Here is a 25,623-nt window from a genome sequence, read left to right on the forward strand (position 1 = left end):
GCTGCTACGGGAAAAAAACAATTCAAGTCCCAGATGAAGGTATTCTCTAAGCAGCACTAGAGACAAATTAAGGTGTGGCTTTAGGGGCAAATGAAGGACTTGACACCTTCTATTTAGATTTAACATATATAAATCTCATAAATAAATATAATAAGGCAAAGAAGGGTTCAATACCTGGAATATACCATATAAAATTTGGGTTTTTAAATCCAAGGGGCCAGAAGAAGAGAAGCCAAACTGAGTGGAGAAACACCTGTGAGTGAGGAGCACCTGTGAGTGAGGGGTACCTATGAGTGAGGAGCACTTATGAGTGAAGGGCACCTATCCTCTGAGTGAGGAGCACCTCCGAGTGAGGAGCATCTGTGAGTGAGGAGCATCTGTGAGTTAGGAGCATCTGTGAGTGAGCAGCACCTATGAGTGAGCTGTTAGGGAAAGCATGTGTCATTCCCAGGTATGCTGGAGGATACTGGAGCAGTGTTCAATGCATTTCCTGTAGCTTTTCTTAGGGAAAGTCAGAATATTCCTCTAAGTAAAGTGACTTTGATGAAAAATTCTTGCTGCTCTGTAACTTCATTTTTTTTCTTTGCACAAAGTCAAATCATTTGATTTTTGTTCTCCTATTTACTTGCCAGGGTTGACACTCTGGTTAACTTGTCAGAATTCTGGGTCTCCCAAAATCTCCATATTGGCTTCTGGACCACCATTTAAATTAATTCAACCCATTATATCCATCACACTTAAAATAATCTTTTAATTTCAAAAATAACATGTGCTAGTAAAAAATTTGAGTGATACAAAAGTTGACACTCACCACCCTTCCCCTCACACTCACTCCCCAAAGAAAACAGTATTCATCTTTTGCATGTGTTCTTCTAGACAGTATTCTTATTCATACACAAACACTTGTTTCATTTTTACTAAAATGGAACTATGTGTATACACAATGTTAGGTATTTTACCTTTTTACTTAATTATATTATTACTAAGTGAAAAGTATTACTGTAAACAGATAGGATATGTGCAATCCAAGGTACACTTTTACATGGTGGCTTATATGTATCAAAGTAATAGCTGAAAGAGTTTGAAGGAGCCTTAGATATCAAATACTGACACCAATTGATAACTTGACAAACTTTTTAACATGCACAATAATAAATTCAAGCTTTATCAAAACAGAATTATTTAACCACAGAATTTTTTTAAACAGGAGTTCAAAGTACTTTTCACACAGCATTATTGTACTCTTTTGCTATTTATATTATAAAAACATTTATTTTACACAGAATTTGAGACTTGAACAGAAGAAGTCAGACCCGCATCTATGAATTTCTTCTTATGGGCTTTTCTGAACACCTGGAGCTGCAGCCTCTCCTGTTTGCACTTTTCCTGGTCATGTACCTGGTCACTGTGATGGAGAACCTGCTCATCATCCTGGCCATTGGTTCTGGACTGCACCTCCACACCCCCATGTGCCTCTTCCTGGCCAACCTGTCCTTTTCTGACATTGGCTTTGTCTCCACAATAATTCCCAAGATGCTAGATCATATTAGCTCAAGAATTAAGCTGATTTCTTATGGGGGGTGTCTGACACAACTCTATTTCTTTGGCATATTTGCAGATCTGGACAACTTTCTTCTGGCTGTGATGGCCCTTGACCACTATGTGGCCATCAGCCATTCCCTCCATTATGCCATGACCATGAACTCCCAGCGCTGTGTCCTGTTGGTGGTTGTGTCATGGGTGACCACTATTATACATGCCCTAGTGCATACTCTCCTAGTGACCAGGCTTTCCTTCTGTGGTCCGAATATTATCCCTCACTTCTTCTATGATCTGGTCCCACTCCTGAAGCTGGCCTGCTCCAGTACTTATGTCAACGATCTGGTGCTCATCCTTGTGGCAGGAACGCTGCTGATTGCACCCTTTGTCTGTATCCTTATGTCCTACTTTTACATTGCATTGGCCATCCTAAGAATTGATTCCCCAAGGGGTAAACAAAGGGCCTTCCCCAGCTGCACTTCCCACCTCTCTGTGGTCTCTCTGTTTTACAGCACAGCTATCGGTGTCTATTTATGTCCTCCATCATCCCACTCAGATGGAAAGGACAGAGTCTTCTCAGTCATGTACACGGTGGTGACTCCCATGTTGAACCCCTTCCTCTAAAGCCTGAGGAACAGGGATATGAAGGGGGCACTGGGAAAACTGCTTGGAATAAAAACATCCTAGCACCCTTTCTCAAGACCTTAGGCTCCTGACTCCAAGACTCAGAGCTGAGAGTTGACGAGTCTCCTAAGAGCCCAACCACTGTAGCGTCCCTGAGCTCAAGACTTCATTGTTGCCATGTTTATATTTTGAAATAGACGGGGAGGGAACCAGTGATATCAGCCATCTGTAATCATTTTCACAAAATGTCCATGCTCTGACTAGTTCATTATCCACTCTTGGAATTGTTGTTTGTTTTTGCCAAACGACTAAGAGAAGTCTGCATGTGGGGTACTTGTATGCACATGAAATGAAAACAAAAGTCTAAATTCTTGTTTAGCTCAAGTTATAGAGAATTCCAGAAGTTATTTACAGCCCAAGAACATAGGATTCATTATGTCTGGTAAAATGAAATAAAACGGAAATATTCAGATACTTTACACTTGAACAGACAGTGTTCTATGGAAGAATAAGAAGGAGGTTTTAAGTCCTGGGTTTCAGCGCTGCCTTTGCCATTAATGAACTGTGTGACAGCTGCACAATCACTTGAGGACTTTGAGCCTTGGTTTCCAAATGTGTAAAATAAAGCGACTGGATGATGCTAGTCTAAATCCCCCCCACCCCACCAACATACCCCAGTTCTAATGGTATTTCAGGTTATTGTGACAAGTACTCAAGACTTGAACTCCGGAGTTACAAATGAGGACCCTAAGTCCACCACTTCCACACGATGTAACCTGAGGCCACTTCCTTCACTCTGAGGTTTGATGTTCCTACCTGTAAAACAGGAAGAACAACTACACCATAGAATTACTCTAAATGATAAATAACATGTGAACTCACTAGAATTACAGTCAGTGCTCAATAAATGTTTATTAAATTTAAGTCTTCAGAGCTATTATTTATCTTAATACATCTCTGGGCCTCCTCTCTCTTTATTGGTGCAGCCCCCAATCACTCACACCTCTGGAGCCCTCTTCCAGTCTTCTTGTTTGTTATCAAGAATCTTCTAGGCTGGGCGTGGTGGCTCACCCCTGTAATCCCAGCACTTTGGGAGGCCCAGTCAGGTGGATCACGAGGTCAGGAATTTGAGACCAGCCTGACCAACATGGTGAAACCCTGTCTCTACTAAAAATACAAAAATTAGCCAGGCATGGTGGCTTGTGCCTGTAGTTCCAGTTACTCAGGAGGCTGAGGCAGGAGAATTGCTTGAACCTGGGAGGTGGAGGTCCCAGTCAGCCAAGATCACACCACTGCACTTAAGCCTGGGAGACAGAGCAAGACTTGGTCTCAAGAAAAAAAAATCTAGGTGATTATTTTCTCTGGCATATATTTTGGAGGTTTCTGAATGTAGAGGTGGAGAATCCTTTAAGGATAATTCTCTCGATAATTATTTAATGCCTCCATATTTGCCCCAGACAGGTTATCATAAGTTGATTTAATGTAGGAAGAGTGCGCTAATGTTGGAGGAATGTTTCTTCACAAAGCTTGGTCTATGCCTCCAACTAGAGGAAATTCACTCAGTTAGCAACTGTCCTAGTTATCTCCCTTACTCTACTCCAGAATATTTAATTGACTAATTTGGGCATGCTCAGCCCAGATCCTCCCTGTTTCTTCCTGAGAACAAACCTCCTTACAAGGAGGGAGCATGTGCTCTAGTGTGTAACTTCAAGGGCAAGTCAGTTACCCACACACACCTAAGAGAGCCTCCTTAACCAGCTTTGCCTACTTCTGGAGGTGTCTAGAAAAGCTTTTGGGCTCTCACCCCAAATCATGCCCTCCAGTCTAGACACTATCAGTAGTAAAGGAACAGCTTGGCTTGCATCTCTCTTTACTCATCTTATTTATCAATTGATTAATAATTTGAGAGAAAAAGAGGGAGTTATTTTTTGGACTTTCTCAAACACTCCAAATAATCTGAAAATCGTGCTTAGGAGCTGAATGATTCTAGAATAAATTATTTAACCCCTTTGAGTCTCCTTGTCTGCAAAAAGAAGTTCATGATATATTTTTAAGACTTTTTTTTAGGGTTTTGCATTTTATAATCTTCTGTGATGCAATTTATTTTTAATTTTATTTATTATACTTTAAGTTCTGGGGTACATGTGTATATCATGCAGGATGGTTACATAGGTATACACATGCCATGATGGTTTGCTGCATCCATCCCCCCATTACCTACATTAGGTATTTCTCCTAATGTTATCCCTCCCCAATCTCCCCACCCCTTGCTATCCCCCCCAGCTCTCTTACCTCCCAGCAAGTCGCAGTGTGTGATGCTCCCCTCCCTGTGTCCATGCATTCTCATTGTTCAACACCCACTTATGAATGAGAACATGCAGTGTTTAGTTTTCTGTTCTTGTGTCAGTTTGCTGAGAATGATGGTTTCCAGATTCATCCATGTCCCTGCAAAGGACATGAACTCATCCATTTTTATGGCTGCATAGAATTCCATGGTATCTATGTGCCACATTTTCTTTATCCAGTCTATCATTGATGGGGATTTGGGTTGGTTCCAAGTCTTTGCTATTGTAAACAGTGCTGCAATGAATGTACTTGTGTATGTGTCTTTATAATAGAACGATTTACAATCCTTTGGGTATATACCCAGTAATGGGATTGCTGGGTCAAATGGTATTTATATTTTTAGATCCTTGAGGAATTGACACACTGTCTTCCACAATGATTGAACTAATTTATACTCCCACAAACAGTGTAAAAGAATTCCTATTTCGGGCCAGGCGCGGTGGCTCATGCCTGTAATCCCAGCACTTTGGGAGGCCGAGGCAGGTGGATCACGAGGTCAAGAGATCGAGACCATCCTGGTCAACATGCTGAAACCCCGTCTCTACTAAAAAATACAAAAATTAGCTGGGCATGGTGGTGCGTGCCTGTAATCCCAGCGACTCAGGAGGCTGAGGCAGGAGAATTGCCTGAACCCAGGAGGCAGAGGTTGCGGTGAGCCGAGATCACGCCATTGCACTCCAACCTGGGTAATAAGAGCGAAACTCCGTCTCAAAAAAAAAAAGAATTCCTATTTCTCCACATCCTCTCCAGCATCTGTTGTCTCCAGATTTTTTAATGATCGCCATTCTAACTGGCATGAGATGGTATCTCAACGTGGTTTTGGTTTGCATTTCTCTAATGACCAGTGATGATGAATATTTTTTCATAGTTTGTTGGCTACATAAATGAAAGACTTTTTTGTGCATTTTAAAATTCACAGCAAAATTGAGAGGAAGAAGATATCCCACTGTCCCAATATGTAGATATCCTCCCCCATTATCCACAATCCACATCCTCCACTAGAGTGGTACATTTGTTATAATTGATGAAACCTGCATTGACATCACCCAGAGTTCATACTTCACATTAGCGCTCAGTCTAGGTGCTGTACATTCTGTGAGTTTAGACAAATATATAATTATATGTATAAGGACATGTATCCACCATCATGGTATCATATAGAGTATTTTCACTGCCTTAAAAAAATCCTCTGTGATACATCTATGCATTCCTCCTATTCCCCTAACCCCTGGCAATCACTGATCTTTTTACTGTCTCCATAGTTTTATCTCTTCTATAATGTTGTATGTTTGGAATCCTACATTTATAGCCTTTTCAGATTGACTTTTTTCATTCAGTAATATGCATTTAATGTTTCTCCACGTCTTTTTTAGGGCTTGCTAGCCCATTTCTTTTTAGCACTGAATGATATTCCACTGTCTGGATATATTTATTTATCCATTCACCTACTGAAGAACATCTTTTTTTTCTTTTTTTATTTTGAGATAGAGTCATGCTCTTCTTCCAGGCTGGAGTGCAATGATACCATCTTGGCTCACTATACCTCTGCCTCCTGGGTTCAAGTGATTCTTCTGCCTCAGCCTCCCAAGTAAGTGAGACTACAGGCATGTGCTACCATGCCCAGCTAACTTTTGTATTTCCAGTAGAGATGGGGTTTTACTATATTGGCCAGGCTAGTCTCGAACTTCTGGCCTCAAGTGATCCGCCCACCTTGATCTCCCAAAGTGCTGGGAATATAGGCATAAGCCACTGCACCCACCTGAAGGACATCTTGATTGCTTCCAAGATTTGGCAATTATGAATAAAGCTGATCTAAACATCTGTATGCAGGTTTGTTGTGGATAAAGTTTTCAATTCCTTTGGGTAAATAGTAAGCACTATTTTTGATTGCTGGATTCTATGGTAAGAGTATGTTTAGTTTTATAAGAAACTGCCAAACTGTCCTTCAACATGGCTGTACTATGTTGCATTCCTAAAATGAATCTACATCTACATCTATCCTTGCTCCATATCCAACATTAAATGTTGTCAGTGGTCTGGATTTTGGCCATTCTAACAACTGTGTAGTGATATCTCATTGCTCCTTCAATTTGCACTTCCCTGATGACTTGTGATGTGGATCTTCATTTCATATGCTGATTTGATGTCTGCACATTTTCTTCAGTGAATTATGTTAAGGTCTTTAGCCCATTTTTAAATTGAGTTGTTCATTTTATTATTGTTGACTTTTAAGTGTTCTTGATAAAACTTTTTATAATTTCAAAAAATTTAAAATGAATTCCAATGACATTTTTTCACAGTAATAGAAAAGACAATCTCAAAATTTGTATGAACCATGAAAGACTCCAAATAGCCAAAGCAACCTTAAACAACATAAAGAAAGCTGGAGGCATCACACTCCCTGATTTCAAAATAAACTACAAAGCTGTAATAATCAAAACACTATGGCATAAAAAACACATATAGCCTAATGGAACAGTATAGAAAGCCCAGAAATAAATCCATGTACTTACAGCTAATTCATCTTCAAAAACCATTGCAAGAAAACACAATGGGGAATGGAAAGCCTCTTCAATAAATGTTATGGGGAAAAACTGGATATCCAAATGCAGAAGGATGAAATTGGACTCTTATCTCACACCATACACAAAAATCAGCTCTAAATGTTCTAAAGATTCAAATGTAAGATCCGAAACTACAAAACTACCAGAAGAAAATACAAAAATAAGTTTCATGAGACATTGGTCTAAGCCATTCTTTTTTTTTTGGATATAAACCAGAATGGACAGGTGACAAAAACAAAAACAGATGTTTATTGAGACTGCATAAAACTAAAACACTTCTGAACTCAAGGGAGACAACAGAGTGATGACACAATCTACGTAATGAGAGAAAATCTTTGTGAACTATACATTTGATAAGGGGTTAATATCCTAAATATATAAGGAAATCAAACAATTCAATAGTAAGAAAAAAAAATAACTGGATTTAAAAAGGCAAAATGCACGAAAAACAAAATACCTAGGAATACGTTTAACCGAGGAGGTGAAAGATATCTATAAGAACAATGACAAAACAGTGCTTAAAGAAACTATAGATAACACATAAAAAAATTGCATGTTTATGGAGTAGAAGAATCGATATCATTAAAATGGCCATACTGCCCAAAGCAATCTACAGATTCAATGCTACTCCTATCAAACTACCTATGCCATTTTTCACAGTATTAGGAAAACACTATTCTAAAATGTATATTAAACCCCAAAAGAGCTTGAATAGCCAAAGAAATCCTAACCAAAAAGAATAAATCAAGAGGCATCACATTATTCAACTTCAAACTATATTATAAGGCTACAGTAACCAAAACAGCATAACAGGCCCATATACCAGTGGAACTCAGAAGTAATAGTTAATTAAAGACATACACCTACAACCATCTGATCTTCTACAAAGTTGACAAAAATAAGCAATGGGGAAAAGACTCTGTATTCAATAAATAGCACTGGGATAACTGGCTAGCCATAGGCAGAAGAATGAAACTGAATGCTTAACTTTCATCATATACAAAAATTAACTCAAGATGGATTAAAGATTTAAATGTAAGACTTCAGACTACAAAAATCCTATAAGAAAACCTAGGAAATATGATTTTGGACATCAGCTGTGGCAAATAATTTATGACTAAGTCTTCAAAAGCAACTGCAACAAAAATAAAAACTGACACATGGGACCTAATTAAACTAAAGAGCTTTTGCATAGCAAAAGAAACTATCAACAGAATAGGAGAAAATATTTGCAAACTATGCATCTCACAAAGGCTTAATAATATCCAGAATCTATAAGAAACTTAAACAAATTAACAAGCCAAAACCAAATAACCCCATTTTTAAAAAGTGAGCAAAGGACATGAACAGACACTTTTCAAAAGAAGAAATACAAGTGGACAATAAATATACACAAAAATGATAAACATCATTAATGATCAGAGAAATGCAAATCAAAACCACAATGAGATACCACCTCATGCCAGTCAGAATAGCTATTCTTAAAAAGTAAAAATATAATAATAACAGGTACTGGCAAGGTCGCAGAGAAAAGGAAGCACTTACATACTGTTTATGGGAATGTAAATTAGTTCACCCACTGTGAAAAGCAGTCTGCAGTTTTCTCAAAGAACTTAAAACAGAACTACCATTTGACCCAGCAATCCTACTATTGAACATATACTCAAAGGAACATAAATTATTCTACCAGAAAGATACATATGCTCGAATGTTCATCACAGCACTATTCACAATAGCAAAGACATGGACTGAACCTAGGTGCCCATTAACAGTGTACTGGATAAAGAAAATGTTTTACATATACACCACAAAATACTATGAAGCCATGAAAAGAATGAGATCACGTTCTTTGCAGCAACATAAATGCAGCTGGAGGCTACTGTCCTAAGCAAAGTAATGCATGAACAAAACCAAATACAGCATGTCCTCACTAAGAAGTGGGAGCTCAATATTGGGTACACAGGGACATAAAGACAGAATGGTAGACATTGAGGACTACTAAAAGGGGAAGAGAAAGAGGGCACAAGAGCTGAAAAACTACCTGCTGGATATTATGCTTACTACTTTGGTAATGTGATCATTTGTACCCCAAACCTCAGTGTCATGCAATATACTCACATGAGAAATCTGCACATGTATGCCCTTAATCTAAAATAAAAGTAGTAATTATAAAATAAACAAGTAAAAATAAATTTTAAAAGGGCAAAGGATCTGAATAGACATTTCTCCAAAGAAGGCATACAAATGGCCAGTGGGTATATAAAAATATACTCAACATCACTGATCATCAGACAAATGCAAATTGAAACTACAGGAAGATATCGCCTCATACCTGTTAGAATGGCTACTATCAAAAACTGAAAAGATAACTGTTATTGCAAAGCTGTGAAGAAAAGGGAATGCTTATATGCTGTCGGTGAAAATGTAAATTAGTATAGCCATTATGGAAAATACAGTGGAGGTTCCTAAAAAATTTTTAAATAAAAATACTATATGATCCTCTAGCCCCACCACTTAGTATACACATAAAGGACGTAAAATCAATGTGTCAGACAGGTATCTGCACTCCCATGTTTATTGCAGCACTATTCACAGTAGCCAAGATATGGAATCAACCTAAGTGTCCATCAATGGATAAATGGATAAATAAAATGTGGCGGTACATTTTGCTAAGTGAAATGAACCAGGCACAAAGAACAAATACTGCATGATCTCACTTATATACAGAGTGTAAAAAAGTCAAACTCAGAAACAGAGAGTAAAATACTTGTTGCAAGACTGGGCTGGGGTTTGGGGGTGTTGGGGAGATGTTGGTTGATACGATTTGGCTGTGTCCCCACCAGATCTTATCTTGAATTGTAGTTCACATAATCCCCATGTGTTGTGGGAGGAACCCAGTAGGAAGTAATTAAATCATTGGGGTGGTTTCCCCCATGCTATTTTATTGATAGTGAGTAAATATGAAATCTTATGGTTTCATAAGGGTCATCCCCCTTCACTTGGTTCTTATTCTCTCTCCTGCTGCAAAGAAGGATGTATTTGTCCCCTTCTGCCGCGATTGTAAGTTTCCTGAGGTCTCCCTAGCCCTGCTGAACTGTGAGTAAATTAAACCTTTTTCTTTTATAAACTACCCAGTCTCGGGTATATGTCTTTATTAACAGCATATGAATGGACTAATACATTGGTCAAAGGACACAAAATTTCAGTTAGATAAGACAAATAAGTTTAGGAGATCTTATGTACATCATAGTGACTACAGTAAGATATTATATATTTGAAAATTTCTAAGAGAGTATATTTTAAATGTTGTCACCAAAGAAAAAAGCATGTGAGGTAATACAGATGCTAAATAGCTTCATTTAGCTATTCCACAATGTATATAAAAACATCATGTTGTACACTATAAATATACACAATTTCTACTTGTCAATTTAAAAAATTAATGAAAAAGAATGATGTCATCAATATAGTAGACCAACCTTATTTTCTGTGAAATGGTCAGACATCAAAGTTCCTTCAGACTGAAACGGAGAGCATGACAGTTAACACAGTCCTGGTATTTAATGCTGCTGGTTCCAAGTGCTTCTAATCTTACATTCAGACTAAAAAGAATGCTGTGGAATATTATGCAGCCATAAAAAGAATAAGATCATGTCCTCTGTAGGGACATGGATGGAGCTGGAGGCCATTATCTTTAGCAAACTAACACAGGAACAGAAAACCACATGCTGCATGTTCTCACTTACAAGTGGGAGCTAAATGATGAAAACACGTGGACACATAGAAGTGAAAAATATACACTGGGGCCTATTGAAGTGTGGAGGGTGGGAGAAATGAGAAGATCAGAAAAAATAACTAATGTGTACTAGGCTTAATACCTAGGTGACAAAATAATCTGTAGAACAAATCCCCATGATACAAATTTACCTATGTAACAAACCTGCACATCCTGCACATGTACTACTGAACTTAAAAGTTAAAAAAATTTTAAAAATTGGCATCTGCCAGTTTAATAGCTGAATACCAAGAACTAGGGGGAATGATCATTTATTTTAGTAATTATGCCATATCTGGAACAGTGGCTATGATTGGGAATATCATTTTCTTAAGTTTACTGTAGTCCACTATCGTATACCATGATCATGTGATTTTTAAAGGGGTCACACTAGTGAATTAAACAGAGCTATAAAAGGCACTGTCACTTCAGCATCCTGTAGGACTTTGAAGATGGTGCTATTCTTTGTCATTCCATAAACGGTGTTTGTACAAGTCAGTTTCTACACTTCTATAAAGAATTTCCCTGAGACTGGTTAATTTATAAAGGAAAGAGGTTTAGTTGACTCACAGTACTGCATGGCAGGGGGAAGCCTCAGGAAGCTTACAATCGTGGTGGAAGAGGAAGCAGGCACCTTCTTTACAAGGCAGCAGGGGAGAGAGGAATGAAGGAGGAACTTCCAAACACTCACAAAACCATAAGATCCCATGAGAACTCACTCACTACCATGAGAACAGCATGGGGGAATCTTCCCCCATGATCTAATCACCTTTCTCCTATGACACATGAGGATTACAGGTCTCTCCCTTGACATGTCGGAATTACAATTTGAGATGAGATTTGGGTGGAGACACAGAGTCAAACCATATCAATGTTATATTGCTCCTGATTTGCTATCTTGGCTTGAAGTGGGGAAAGTTTCACACCTCTACTTTTCACTGTGATTCTTACCACACAGGTCATGGAACCAGTGTCAGTTTTCTGCCAGATACTTAGAATGCCCTTAACAATACATACAACAAACAGTGCTATACCAAAAGGAAAGGATAGTGGAAGTGGTCTACCCTGGTGGGGAGGAGAGATGGGGTCCTCTGGAACCTCCTGTAGACCATCAACTGGTAGACCTCTGATTATGTATAACAAATCTCTTCTAGCATGTCCACCTTTCTTAGACTTTTGATGCCTTTATCAATACTCTGCAAGGTGATTCTGGCATATCCTCATCTTTTCCTATAGGCCACAATCATGTCTAAGCTTTAAGTAGCTACTTCAGCCACCTGTTAGAGCCAGTTCTATGTGTCTTTGGCAGGATGTTAAATGTGAAGTCATGAATGATGCCTCATATCAATATTCTAACAGTTTCATTCATCAGTCTTATATTAAATCCTTCTGGGCCATTACCCTCAAGATCCATTCCCCATTCCCAGGCATTCTCTTAGTCCCTCCTAGTACATATTAGCCAGGTCCTGCAGCTCCTCTTGTGAATAAGTCCTTTTGCCCTTTCCTACCATATCAGGGACAGTACTTCCCCACCCAGACTATGCTAAGACCTGATCCTAGTTATTAGTCTAAAAAGAATAAGGGAGGTAGGTGAAGATATTGAGAAATGCAAATATCATCTTGTTAGTTATCTGCCCCAGAGGAGGACTTTAAGTGGTACACATGCAAGGGGAGAATGCTATTTTCTAGCTATCAAGAGCTGATTACTGTTTGGCCCAGAAGGTTAGGAGGAATGAAAGATTTAAGTTTCTCAAGTACATATGTATAACCTCATCCTGTGCCTTTCATAGCAGTCTTCCTCTGTCAAGGCCCTGATGTTAACTTACAAAATTTCCAGGGTTGTGCATCCAGATGTCATTGTAACTCTCACCATAGGATCTAGACCTGAGGTTCTCTATAAACAATAACATGGAGAATTCTGGCTTTCAGACATTCCCTGGGCAAAATGGAAACTTTCATTTTCTTCTTTCATTTGCACTCAGTAAGTCAATTAATCCTGAATCCTCAAACGACCATTTCTCCCATACCTCTCAAGTGTTATAGAGATAGGGCATCAGCTGATTCATCCCAGTACTACCTCAATCCCCCTCCCTTTCACCACTACATGCCACTTACCACAACATTATTTATTTGGCCATTTGGTGGCAAGTGAACCAATTCAGAATTCCAAGCTAAAGAGCTGCTTCTGAAAACCGTTTCTTGTGTCAACTGTCCTAATTTAAGATGCCCCTGAAGCAGAACTCCAGACAGGGATTAAGTTCAAGTAGTCACTTTCGGAAGGAATATAAAAAAACACCAGCAGTGGGATAGAGAAGTGAGACAGAGAAGAAAGACAAAAAGAGTGTCTTGTCAAACAAGTTACCACTGTGCTACCTACCATCTAATTCCACTGGAAAATTCCAGGAGTTCGTGCAGAGCTAAGAAACCCAGTGTTATTCTACCAATAAGATATCTAGGAGTTTTGCATAGCAAATATCTTCGGTCACTGCCTGAAGGTGGTTCTTGGAGGGAGGTTACTTCTTTGGGACCTCTGGCTCCCTGCTGTGGACTAGCAGAGCAGTTCTAGCTTCCAGAGAATCTCCTCAGCGGAAGAGATTCAAATGATAGAAAATTAGAGTAGGGCCATTGGGTGCACCACAATGGGATTCATGAGGGAATATGAGCAGAACACTGATGAAATCAGCTCTGGCATATTTTTTCTGCTCTTCCAATGTTAGTCACCATGGAAGTCCACATGATAAAAAGGGTGGGGCAAAAGGGGTCCTATGCCATTGTGTTCAGAAACTTTATATTGCTTGGTATTCAGGAATTCATTATACCACCACTAAGATCAATGGTTAGGTTTTTTGTTTGTGTTTTGAGTGTTGAGAGGGGCACTAGGTTTATTGAGGTTGAGGAAAAAGTTGATGGATCCAATTTTGAATTCACAAATTAAACAGCAAATGTTCTATCCATCTATAAACATTAGACTCAAAGTAGAGTAATTAGCATTAGAGATTTAAACTTTGAACTGTCACCATAAAAAAAAAGGTGAAACCAGACTCTCCATGAGAGATAAGGACAAAGGAAGGCAAATATCAAAGTGAAGAGAAGAGTGCATGAGGACCCTGATAGCTAGGGAAGCAACAGGAGACAGCAGAGCCAGGGGAAGCTCAAAAGATCTGCTATAAAAGAGCAGATAGTATTAGTTCGTTTTTATATATGTTAGAGACAGGGGTCTCACCATATTGCCCTGGCCAGATTCAAACTCCTGCCTCAGCCTCTCCAGTAGCTAAAACTACAGGTGCATCTGACAGTGCCCAGCAGTATTAATTATTTAAGGGAAAAATATATTGAGTTGGGGAAGAGTGGGAGCAGGAGGCCAACCCTATTAAGTCTCTTTCAGACCAGAATTCTCCAGAATATTGGCATTTTCACCTACATCCTCAACCTTCTTAGTGTCACTCAAATTTTACGTGTGGAGAAATCAAGGAAACTAAAGGCTTAATGACTTGCCTAACACATGGCATTAGGGTTTATGCTTTACATTATTCTACCCAATAAAAATATAGAGGTTTCATGCAAGGACTGTATCAGGTGCTATGGACTGAATGTTTGTGTCTTCCCAAAGTTCTTATGTTGAAGCCTAATCACCAATGTGATAATGGTATTTAGATGTGAGGCTCCTGGGAGATAATTAGGTCATGAGAGTGGAGACCTTTTGAGTGAAATTAGTGACCTTATAAGAGACATGAGAGAGAGATATGATCTCTCTCTGCCATGTAAGGATACAATGAGAAAGGAGCTAACTATAAGCCAGGAAGTGAGTCTTCACCAGATACAAGATTTACCAGTGTCTTGATCCTGGACTACCCAGGCTCTGGAAAACGATGTTTGAAAACACAAAATTATCAGTTTCATTTATCAGCAAAGCTTATTACTAACAGACTGACCATTAAAAAGAACAGAAAACTATAAAGCAATTAATAGGGGAGGTGAAAGGAACAATAGAAAACGAGAAAAATTCTAATAATTCCGAGTTATTTTGTTTTGAGAAACTACAGAAAAGAATAAAGAGAGAGGGAGAGTGGAAATTTTCTAAGTTTAATTTTTTTTATTTGAAACTAAGTTTTAGTTTTAAATTTCATTCTTTAACATCAGCTTATGTTATATTTTTAGTATTTCTCAACAGATTCTACTAGCATTGCCAAATACTTAACCTTCTATCATGTTTTATCCACTTTCATCAGCAGATTGGAATAGAATAAGATTTTGATAAGACTTTTAGATAACATGAAACTGAGAAAAGAATGGAATATATTGGCTGAAAGAATCAAGTTTTAACATTTTTTCTTAAGAAAATTTTGGAATTTCTTAATGATGAATTTGGAAATGATGGATCAATTCTGTCAGAAAATGCAACATGGAGATGTGTAAAATTCTACACTGGCCTGCAAAATGGCTTTATATATACAGCATTGGAAAGAGAGACAGGGAAAATGGCAGTATGACAGCAGCATGTATGAGTCAACACTGGATTTTTCATGACCTCAGCTCATTGACCCCTGTTGAAAAAGTAAACATGATCTTTGACTTCATAAATACAAGTGCAGACCAAAGGAGGGGAACATCTTTCTGCCCTGATGAAAACCTGACATCTAGGTATTATCCTTGACTTTCCTGTCTCTTCCATTTCTTCTATCCTCTCCATCACCAGCTATCATCAAGTCTACCGCCAGAACTTCTCTTGAATCTGCTCATTTCTCTCCATCTACTGATGTTCTAACCACCAACTCTTTCCTGGATAACCACAATCACTTCCTAACTGATCCCTTTCCCTCAGTTTTCTATGCCTCCCTCAGTCTTTCAAATTATTCTTCACTGGACAAGGAAAATGTGGCACATATACACCATGGAATACTATGCAGCCATTAAAAAAAATGAGTTCATGTCCTTTGTAGGGACATGGATGAATCTGGAAACCATCATTCTCAGCAAACTGACACAAGAATACAAAATCAAACACTGCATGTTCTCACTCATTGGAGGGTGTTGAACAATGAGAACACATGGATACAGAGAGGGGAGCATCATACACTAGGTCTGTTGTGGGGAACAGGGGAGGGACAGTGGGGAGTAGGGAGGTTGGGGAGGGATAACATGGGGAGAAATGCCAGATATAGGTGACGAGGGGATGGAGAGGCAGCAAACCACATTGCCATATATGTACCTATGCAACAATCCTGCATGTTCTGCACATGTACCCTAGAACCTAAAGTGCAATAAAATTTATATACATATATATATAATTATTCTTCACATAAACACCAGGAGAATTTATTTAAAATGCAGATCTTTATGTTCTATGCTGTTATTTACAACCCTTCAGAGATTTTCCCCATTGCTTCAATAATAGAGAGCAAGAATGTTTGTATGACTGACAAGGCCCTGACGGTCCAGACTCTGCATCTTCACCTCACAACACTGACATTTTTTCTCTTGTGCTATTTAACCCTGCTGCCCTCTTTCCATAAATACGTCAAGTTCCTGCTGGCCTCAGGGCCTCCACATGGGTTCCTTCTGCCTGAAATATTTGTTTCTTCATCTTATTCCTAATTTCCACTCATTCTTCTCAGATGAAGCCTCACTTCCTCACTGCTATGTTCTGAATGTTTATGTCTCCTCAAAATTTGTCTGTAAAAAACTAACCACCAATGTGATGGTTTTAGAAGGTAGGGCCTTCAGGAGGTGATTAGACAATGAGGACAGAGCCCTCATGAATGGCTTAGTGCCATTATTAAAGAGACCCCAGAGAGCTGCCTTGAGCCTTTCACCATGTAAGGACATGGTGAGAAGGCACCACCCAGGAATCAGAAAGCAGCTTTCATCAGGCACAGAATCTGCCAGCACCTTGATCTTGGACTTTCCAGCCTCCAGAACTATGAGGAATATATTTCTGTTGTTTATAAGCTATGCAGTTCATGGTATTTTTTTTTTACAGCAGCCCAAACCAACTGCTATAACAAACTTGTTACCCAGGATTGATGCTGCTATAAAAAATACCTAGTGTGGAAGTAACTTTGGAACTGGGTAATGGGCAGAGGCTGTAAGAGTTTTGAAGTGCATGCTGGAGAAACCATAGACTTCTGTGAATGGACCACAAAGGGCAATTCTGGAGAGGGCTCAGAGGAGAGGGAGGTTGTAGAGAAATCTTCAATCTTCCTAGAGAATATCCAAGTGGTTAAGAACAGAAGGTTCATAAAAATATGGATGTTAGAGGCCAGTCTGATGACAAAAAAATGCTTGTAAAAGAACATCTATTGCAGCATTGTCTTTGTATAGTCAGAATGAAGAAGATAAGTAAGTGGCATGAGGGGGAAATGTGGAAGTGTTTATAAATTGTGCACATCTAATATCCTCTGAAATGCCTTAAAAATAATGATGTCAGTCTGAGAGTGCCGTAGAAGGTCCATGATCTATTGCTGAGAGAAACAAAGAAAGCTCCAGAACAAATGATCCCATTTTTATAAAAACAACATTTTATATATCCATGTGCATAGAAATTGCCTAAATGGGTACATGTCACATTAATAGCAATTACCCCTAGAGAGGAATCAGGGGCAGGGAGTGGTGAGAAACACTCTCACTTTCTATTCTACATATGTTTTACTTCTAATGTTTAAAAAATGTAAGTATGTACCACTAAAAAGAAAACAAGATGCTGCATCTCTAAGAAATAACTTGGGGTAGAGAGACAGCCCCTCCCTGCCTTGACCATATAGACATTTCTACGGACTTCCTTCTCAAAGCCAAATTTTGGAGCACATGTAGTCAACCCCATGTCGAGACTGATTGCCCAGCCCCTGGCTGCTTTCCTGGGATCAGCTGAGCTGCCAAGCCACAGTCACTAATACTGACATCCAGAGCACTGTCTCATGGGCCTCACTCCCTAGAGAAATCATCAAGGTTGGACAGTGAAACATTTGGGACTCCATGACAGTGAGAACCATGGAATCCATGCAGAAGCATGTGATAAAACATCAGCTCCCAGCACTGTCCCAGACAGGTCCTCCTGCCCCTGGTGAGCAGAAGCACCACTAGGAATCTGGCGGCTCTACCCCTACAGCCCCTCCCTGATGCCTTTCTTTCTTCTGTGCTTGGAAACCTCCTCTGTCTTCCCTGAGTGGTCAGCTCCATGCTGCTGTCAAAACAAGACATGATGACAGATGCTGCCTGAGGCGGGATGGGAGAGCCGGGGCCATGACAGCTGAAAGGTAAAGATCTACACTTAGGGGCCTGCACACCGAAGCACAGAAGTTTCTGGACACCTCAGACAATTCCTATACAGGCTTTCAGTGACTTCTGAAGAGAGGACCCTCATTCTTGAAACCGATCCTCTGCACAGTACTGTGAGTACTGTGAAGTTTGTCTTTGATCTCCTAATCTTGTCTTTTTTCTCTCCTCATCATGCCTCCTCCTCACACCATCCTCAGACATGCTGTGTCTTTATGGATTGTCCCATTTCCCCTGATCAAAATCTATCTACAAAAGAGTATGAACAATTTATAGGTTGGTGCAAAAGTAATTGTGTATTTTGCCATTTCAATGGCAAAAACTACAATTACTTTTGCACCAATCTAATATATAGTGAAGAGTAATGCCTTTTGGAGAAATCTTCCCAGAGTCAAAGAAAATAGCTAATAGATCGCAGAGGTTCTCAATCCATCGGGGGGTATTAGGAATAATCAGAGTTAGCTGACCCAGAAATCACCCACTGGATATGATTGTTCACTGTGTTTTTTCTTAGCAACTGACTCAGACTTTTCTTCCCACTCTGGGAATTAAGCATCAGAGAAACTCACAGCTTTATTAAGTTGTATTCTCCCAGTGCCTCCTCTGTTTACAAAGGGCAGTTTATGGATCTGATTGCTAGCAGTTACAGAAAGCTATTCTGTGATAGGAAACCCAGGTTCCCATGGAAATTTAAAATAAACAACTCACTGTTTCATGGGACTTTTAAGAGGCCTTCATGTCTATAGTCTCTTCTGATATTCTTTTATATCAAGCTTCTGCATTGAAAGCTGTTACTATTCTTCCCATTCCCCAGATGAAGAAACTGAGGCTCCTGAGAAAAGAAGTGGTTTTCCCAATGTTTCAGAACGTTTTTATGACAGACCCGGGACCAAAACCCAGGTAGAAAATGGAAATGTTCTGGGTCAAGATCAATTCCTACACATCACATTGCTGTTTGATTTTTAAATCCATATCCTTTTATCAAGTAATGTTCTCCTCTAGGAGTTCCCCATTCTTAGTCTCCTACCTCCCTGTCTGCATCACACTCCTCTCCTCTGCCATAAGGAGCTGGCTGATACACTGCACTGTAGGTCAGGCAGGATAATTTCTGCCAGCCACAAGGGAGACAAGGAGGAATCTAAGGTTCCAGGCAGCTCCCCGCATCCACTTCTGGGACTCTCTCTAGCCTCTTGGATAGCTGTGTCACAGAAGCTATGTGGACATTGCCCAGGTAGCATCTGGGCACAGGCCACTGTCAAATACAGCTTAGTCCGCTCTTAGGCCTTTCCCAAGATCGAAAAGAAAGATAAATCTCATGTTTCCAGATTCATCCATGTCCCTACAAACGACACAAACTCATCATTTCTGATTGCTGCATAATATTCCATGGTGTATATGTGCCACATTTTTCCAATCCAGTCTATTATCAATGGGCATTTTGGTTGATTCCAGGTCTTTGCTATTGTAAACAGTGCTGCAATGGACATTCGTGTACATGTGTCCTTATAGTAGAACGATTTATAGTCTTTTGGATATATACCCAGTAATGGGATTGCTGGGTCAAATGGAATTTCTATTTCTAAGGCCTTGAGGAATCGCCACACTGTCTTCCACAATGGTTGAACTAATTTACACTCCCACCAACAGTGTAAAAGTGTTCCTTTTTCTCCACATCCTCTCCAGCATCCCTCAGCAAACTGACACAAGAACAGAAAATGAAACACCGCATATTCTCACTCATAGGTGGGTGATGAAAAATGAGAACACATGGACACAGAAAGGGGAGTACTAAACACTGGGGTCTATTGGGGGGAAAAGGGGAGGGCCAGTGGGAGGGGGAGGTGGGGAGGGATAGCCTGGGGAGAAATGCCAAATGTGGGTGAAGGGGAGAAGGAAAGAAAAGCACACTGCCATGTGTGTTCCTACGCAACTGTCTTACATGCTCTGCTCATGTACCCCAAAACCTAAAATCCAATAAAAAATTAAAAAAAAAAATCTCATGTTTCCTAAACCTAAAACTCAGGGCCACCTGATGCCCAGCACTGCAGGCTAGAGATATGAATCTTCATTTGAAGAATCTGATTACAATGCCACACTGATAAGAGAAAACCAGCGCAGGGAAGGAATGGAACGTGGGTGTTAGACCAGTGAGGTAAGAAAGGAAGAGTGCTGCTTCTGCGTTAGACAGAATGATGATCAGCCTGGGTCCAACTCTGCTCTCTTTGACCTTGAAAAAGTTAATTCATCTCCCTGGTACTCAGTTTCATGATCTCAAAACTGATCTTATTTTTATGAGAATTAAACTAGAAAAAAATATGGTAGGCACTTCTCATTGTCCAATGTACAGGATAGCACAGTAGAAAAGAAGGAAACAAAGAGGAAAATAGAAACTAGAATAGCAAGAGAAAACAAGAAGTAGCACAGCCCCATGGTTGAGAGTGTAGGCTGTGAAGTCAGACAGAGCTGAATCCAAATTTCATTTCTATCACTTGCTAAATCTGTGACCTTGAGCATGTCACAGGACCCTTCCAAGCTTCAATTTCCTCATTTATAAAGTGGAGCCAATACCTATATCATAGAATTGCTGTGATCATATGAAAAACATACAGAGAGCTCTTGGAATAATTCCTAGTATATAGCAAGTGCTCAGGAAATGTGCACTTTTATTTCACATTGATCATCATGCCACATTGAAATCAATTCAGGATATTCAATACCATATTGTGAATTGCCACGTTTTTATAGTTTGAAAACCTATGTTTGTTCTCTTGAGTTGTAGCATGGTGGCATCCCTTAACTTGAGGCATGAAAGCAGACAGACCAGGGGTGATAAATAAACTGTATTATTTGAAGAAGAAGGGAAATGGGCAGTCAGGCAGGTATGAGCACTAGAGGTATCCAGACATAAGGGTGAAGTCCAGCCACCATTTACTACTAAGTTATACTGAGCGAATCACTTCGCCTCCCTTAGCCTTGGTATTCTCATATGTGGAATAGGACATGTGACTGACTAGGACACACAGCTAGACACATACTGGGATTGCTATAAGGATTGCCTGAGATATATGTAAAAGTGCCTTTCATAGAAACAGTTCTTAACTGCTGGCACTTTTTCCTCCCAACAAACAAATTGCAAAGTTTAAGAATTCTTACAGCTAGCCGGGCATGGTGTAACCTGTAATTCTAGCATTTTGGGAGACTGAGGTGGGCAGATCACCTGAGGTTGGGAGTTCAAGACCAGCCTGACCAACATAGAGAAATCTCATCTCTACTAAAAAAAAAAAAAAATTAGCTGGGTGTGGTGGCACATGCCTGTAATCTCAGCTACTTGGGAGGCTGAGGTAGGAGAATCACTTGAAGAGGTGGAAGTTGCGGTGAGCCAGGATCGCAACATTGCACTCCAGCCTGGTCAATAACAGTGAAACTCCATCTCAAAAGAAAAGAAAGAATTCTTATAGCTATAAACACATTTTATTTGTGGACTGCCAAATCTGATCACCTCAAAAGATTATTTCGCTATTATTTATGACCAAAATAATTATGACTAGCCTGTGATGAAAAACCAGATTTACTGATTATTGCTTAGTTCTGGAAATGACATTTTAAGGACAGAGACAAAGTGAACAGCTTCACAGTAGCGAGACCTGGATGGCAGTAAAACCTGGAGACTCTATGTTTAACAAGACTGAAAAAAAAAAAATGAAAGAAAAAATTGCCAGCATTTACCGAATACTTTCCAGGAGCCAGGTACTCTCATTTAATCCTTGTAACAACTTCAAGTATAATAAACTATTAAAATTCCCATTTGGCAGATAAGAAAATGAAGGCAGGGCTTTTAACTACTGCACAGTGCTACATGTTTAGATTTCTCAAGGGCTTTCATGGTGAAGAATAACAGGCTTGTAGTGTGAGATCCTATAGGACCAACCTCATTCCACAAGACAGAAATGAGAGGCAATCTTACTTTAGCTTCTCCTGTAAAAAAAAAAATTCTGACAAGTAGAGCTTCCTGCCACTAAAAGCATTCAAGAAGAGAAAGAATGTTCACTTCTCCAGGATCCTATAAAAAGAGAACATTGATTGAGAAGTTTGGTCAAGTTCTCAATCAATGGGTTTATAGTTTTCAATGAGTTTACAGTTTGTGCTCATATATGCTTTTTTGTTTTTGTTTTTGTTTTTGTTTTTGTTTTGAGATGGAGTTTCGCTCTCGTTACCCAGGCTGGAGTGCAATGGCGCAATCTTGGCTCACCGCAACCTCCGCCTCCCGGGTTCAGGCAATTCTCCTCCCTCAGCCTCCTGAGTAGCTGGGATTACAGGCAGGTGCCACCGTGCCCAGCTAATTTTTTGTATTTTTAGTAGAGACGGGGTTTCACCATGTTGACCAGGTTGGTCTCGATCTCTTGACCTCGTGATCCACCTGCCTCGGCCTCCCAAAGTGTTGGGACTACAGGCGTGAGCCACCGTGCCTGGCCCATATATGCTTTAATTAAGACCCATGTACTTTTAAAAACTGGCATATAAAATTATTCACTTGATGTTCAAATAGCTGCAAGTATATAATACGTGGAGTATTGTACCTTTAACACACAACTTTACATTATTTCTTAAATGCATCCAGTGGCATCTAAACACACAATGATTTGATAATCACATCATTTATTTTTAAAATGCAAGAACAAAGTCATCCTTAAAAGCTGTACATTTTACATCATTTCTTCTCCATTTAAACATGCATTTCCATTCTTCTCCTATATAAATTTTATCCTGTTGTAACATGTTTTTATGCTGGAAAGTCTCTTATAATCACCTGTATTACTTTTCACAGTAAAAAATAAAAGGTTTAAAAAATTCTTATGGCCATAAAATTTTGTGTTAAAATAATTATGAAAAATCATCTACATTGAGTTATTATCACAATTATTACTAGTAAAAAAATGACCAAAACTATGTAGTTGTTAGTTTTAATTACATTAAGTTGCCAATGTTCACCTATTTTGATCTACAAAAATGGTAGATCAAAAATATGGTAATATATCACAAACTTTGAAAATAATTGTTATATCTAAATAGTAAGATTTTAATTAAAGGCATGTAGTAGGACTTTTTTTAGTTCATCTATCTAGAAATGAGTATTGCTTATTCCTAAAATAAGTCAAAATCAACATCAATTATATTACCATTTAGTTTTTATTTGTTACATAAGAAACAAGATTATTCACTAGGTGATATCTTAAAGCTGAGAAGAGTTTAGAAAAGAGAAATGTGGAAACTGATGATCTAAAAAATTATTTTTCTAAAACCATTATCTATGTACTGAGAAGTCGCTGGGTATCAGCAAGAGTATGTGTCCCCCAAAGTGAAAATGACTTTTGACTGCCCTTTCAGCAGGCAGATTCCTTGGTTATACAGCTCATCAACTGATCTTATTACCATGAATAAGATGGCTTAGTTTTAATCCGGGGAGTTATGTTATATAGTGGCTAATAGTATAACCTTTGACATCAGATAAATGTGACTTACATTCATATTTTGCTCTTTATTTACTTAAACTTTCCATGCCTGTTTTCAAATTTGTAAAACTGAAATAATAATAATAGTAGTAGTAATAATAATGGCCTCATAGAGTTATTGATTCTAGTGTGACAATAGACAAGTCCCTGGTTTAAGGTAAATGTTCTGTAAATGTTAGCTACAGTGATATTAGGTTGGTGCAAAAGTAATTGCATTTTTAACCAGTACTTTTAATAATGATGATGTTAATGAAAAATCCTATTATTTTGGAAAAGTAACAAGCACTTAATCCCTTTATTAGTGCCACTGAGACACAACAGTGACTATCTAAACAGCCTGCTCATATGTCCAAGTCTATAGAAATAATTCTTTTTGTTCTTATGTCAACAGATGGACAATAGCAACTGGACCAGTGTGTCCCATTTTGTTCTCTTGAGCATTTCCACCCACCCAGAAGAGCAAATCCCATTCTTCCTTCTTTTTCTGCTCATGTACACAATCAACATTTCTGGCAACTTGTCCATCATCACACTGATTCTCTCTGCTCCACGCCTCCACATCCCCATGTACATCTTCCTCAGTAACTTGGCCTTTACAGACATCTGCTTCACCTCCGCCACGGTCCCCAAGATGCTGCAGAATATTTTCTCCCCTACAAAGGTAATTTCCTACACAGGCTGCTTAGCGCAGACTTATTTCTTCATTTGCTTTGCAGCCATGGAAAACTTCATCCTGGCCATGATGGCCTATGACAGGTACATCGCCATCTGCCACCCTTTCCACTACCCTATGATCCTGACTAGAATGCTGTGTGTGAAAATGGTGGTCATGTGCCATGCCCTCTCCCACCTTCATGCCCTGCTGCACACCTTTCTCATGGGCCGACTGATCTTCTGTGCAGACAACAGAATCCCCCACTTCTTCTGTGACCTCTATGCTCTGATGAAGCTCTCCTGCTCCAGCACCTACCTCAACACCCTGATGATTCACACAGAAGGTGGTGTTGTTATCAGTGGAGCTCTGGCCTTCATTACTACCTCCTATGCCTGCATCATTTTGGTGGTCCTCCGGATGCCCTCAGCCAAGGACAAGTGGAAAGCCTTTTCTACCTGTGGCTCCCACCTCACTGTGGTGGCCATCTTCTATGGCACCCTCAGTTGGGTCTACTTCCGGCCCCTTTCCAGTTATTCAGTGACCAAGGGTCGCATTGTAACACTCATGTACACAGTGGTGACTCCCATGCTGAACCCCTTCATCTATAGCCTGAGGAATGGGGATGTCAAGGGAGCCTTCATGAAATGGACGAGTAGAATACAGACTCTTTTCTTTAGATGAAACCCCAAAACACAGTTCAGAATTTTACCTATGATTCCAGAGAAATAATGTTGTGCCTCACAGATCTGCTTTCTTTAGAACTTTCCAGAAATATCTAAATTAGGTATATATCATATATCTTCTCATTGGATATTGCCCAGAGAAATCTATTAAATACAAAGTACATAAAACAAAAGGGAACCACAATATACTTAGTGTAAAACACTAACATTTCTTTAACTATAATTGACAGTGTTTTCTGCAATTAAACACTGGGGTTGTAACTCTCAGAGTTCTTAGATGCAGGCAATAAAAACCGAGTTTGTCTTATACATGGAGGAAATGAGTTTCCTGAAAAAATGTGTGGGCACATGCATTTCCAAACCTAGGGAACTAGACTCAAGAAAAACAGACGAGAATAATAAAGGTAATATCATCAGAACCACAGCGAAAATCATGTCTCAGAATTAGTCTGATAAGGAAACCACTGTAGCCACCAAACTCTATTCACTGCAGCTTGTACCTCCTCCTACACTACTAGCAGTAGTCACTGGGCATAGTTCTTGGAGGTCTATAAACTGGTTATTACCACCTCCAGAAAGAACGGTCCATTTTTTATTCTTTTCACTACTAAGGCTACATTTAAAATAAGGTGGTGTATCTGACTGGCCAATAATT

The 25,623-nt window shown here is 39.3% G+C and overlaps 2 protein-coding genes and 1 pseudogene across 2 annotated transcripts in view; 2 read left to right on the top strand and 1 right to left on the bottom strand.

Annotated features, from left to right (window-relative positions):
* Positions 1–25,623, bottom strand: part of LOC103794845 (olfactory receptor 1L8) — a 390,653-nt gene that overhangs the window by 67,960 nt on the left and 297,070 nt on the right.
* Positions 1,336–2,226, top strand: LOC100405550 (olfactory receptor 1f45-like; annotated as a pseudogene).
* On the top strand, positions 22,264–25,277 carry OR1Q1 (olfactory receptor family 1 subfamily Q member 1). Its single transcript, XM_009002452.5, has one exon. The coding sequence runs from the start codon at positions 24,022–24,024 to the stop codon at positions 24,964–24,966; it is 945 nt and encodes a 314-aa protein (XP_009000700.3). The 5' UTR covers positions 22,264–24,021; the 3' UTR covers positions 24,967–25,277.

This window comes from Callithrix jacchus, chromosome 1, assembly GCF_049354715.1.
Source record: "Callithrix jacchus isolate 240 chromosome 1, calJac240_pri, whole genome shotgun sequence".
Taxonomy (NCBI): Eukaryota; Metazoa; Chordata; class Mammalia; order Primates; family Cebidae; genus Callithrix; species Callithrix jacchus.

Bases quoted from the DNA above. Each gene is read 5' to 3' on its own strand.
- OR1Q1 (XM_009002452.5), top strand. From the start codon at position 24,022: ATGGACAATAGCAACTGGACCAGTGTGTCCCATTTTGTTCTCTTGAGC.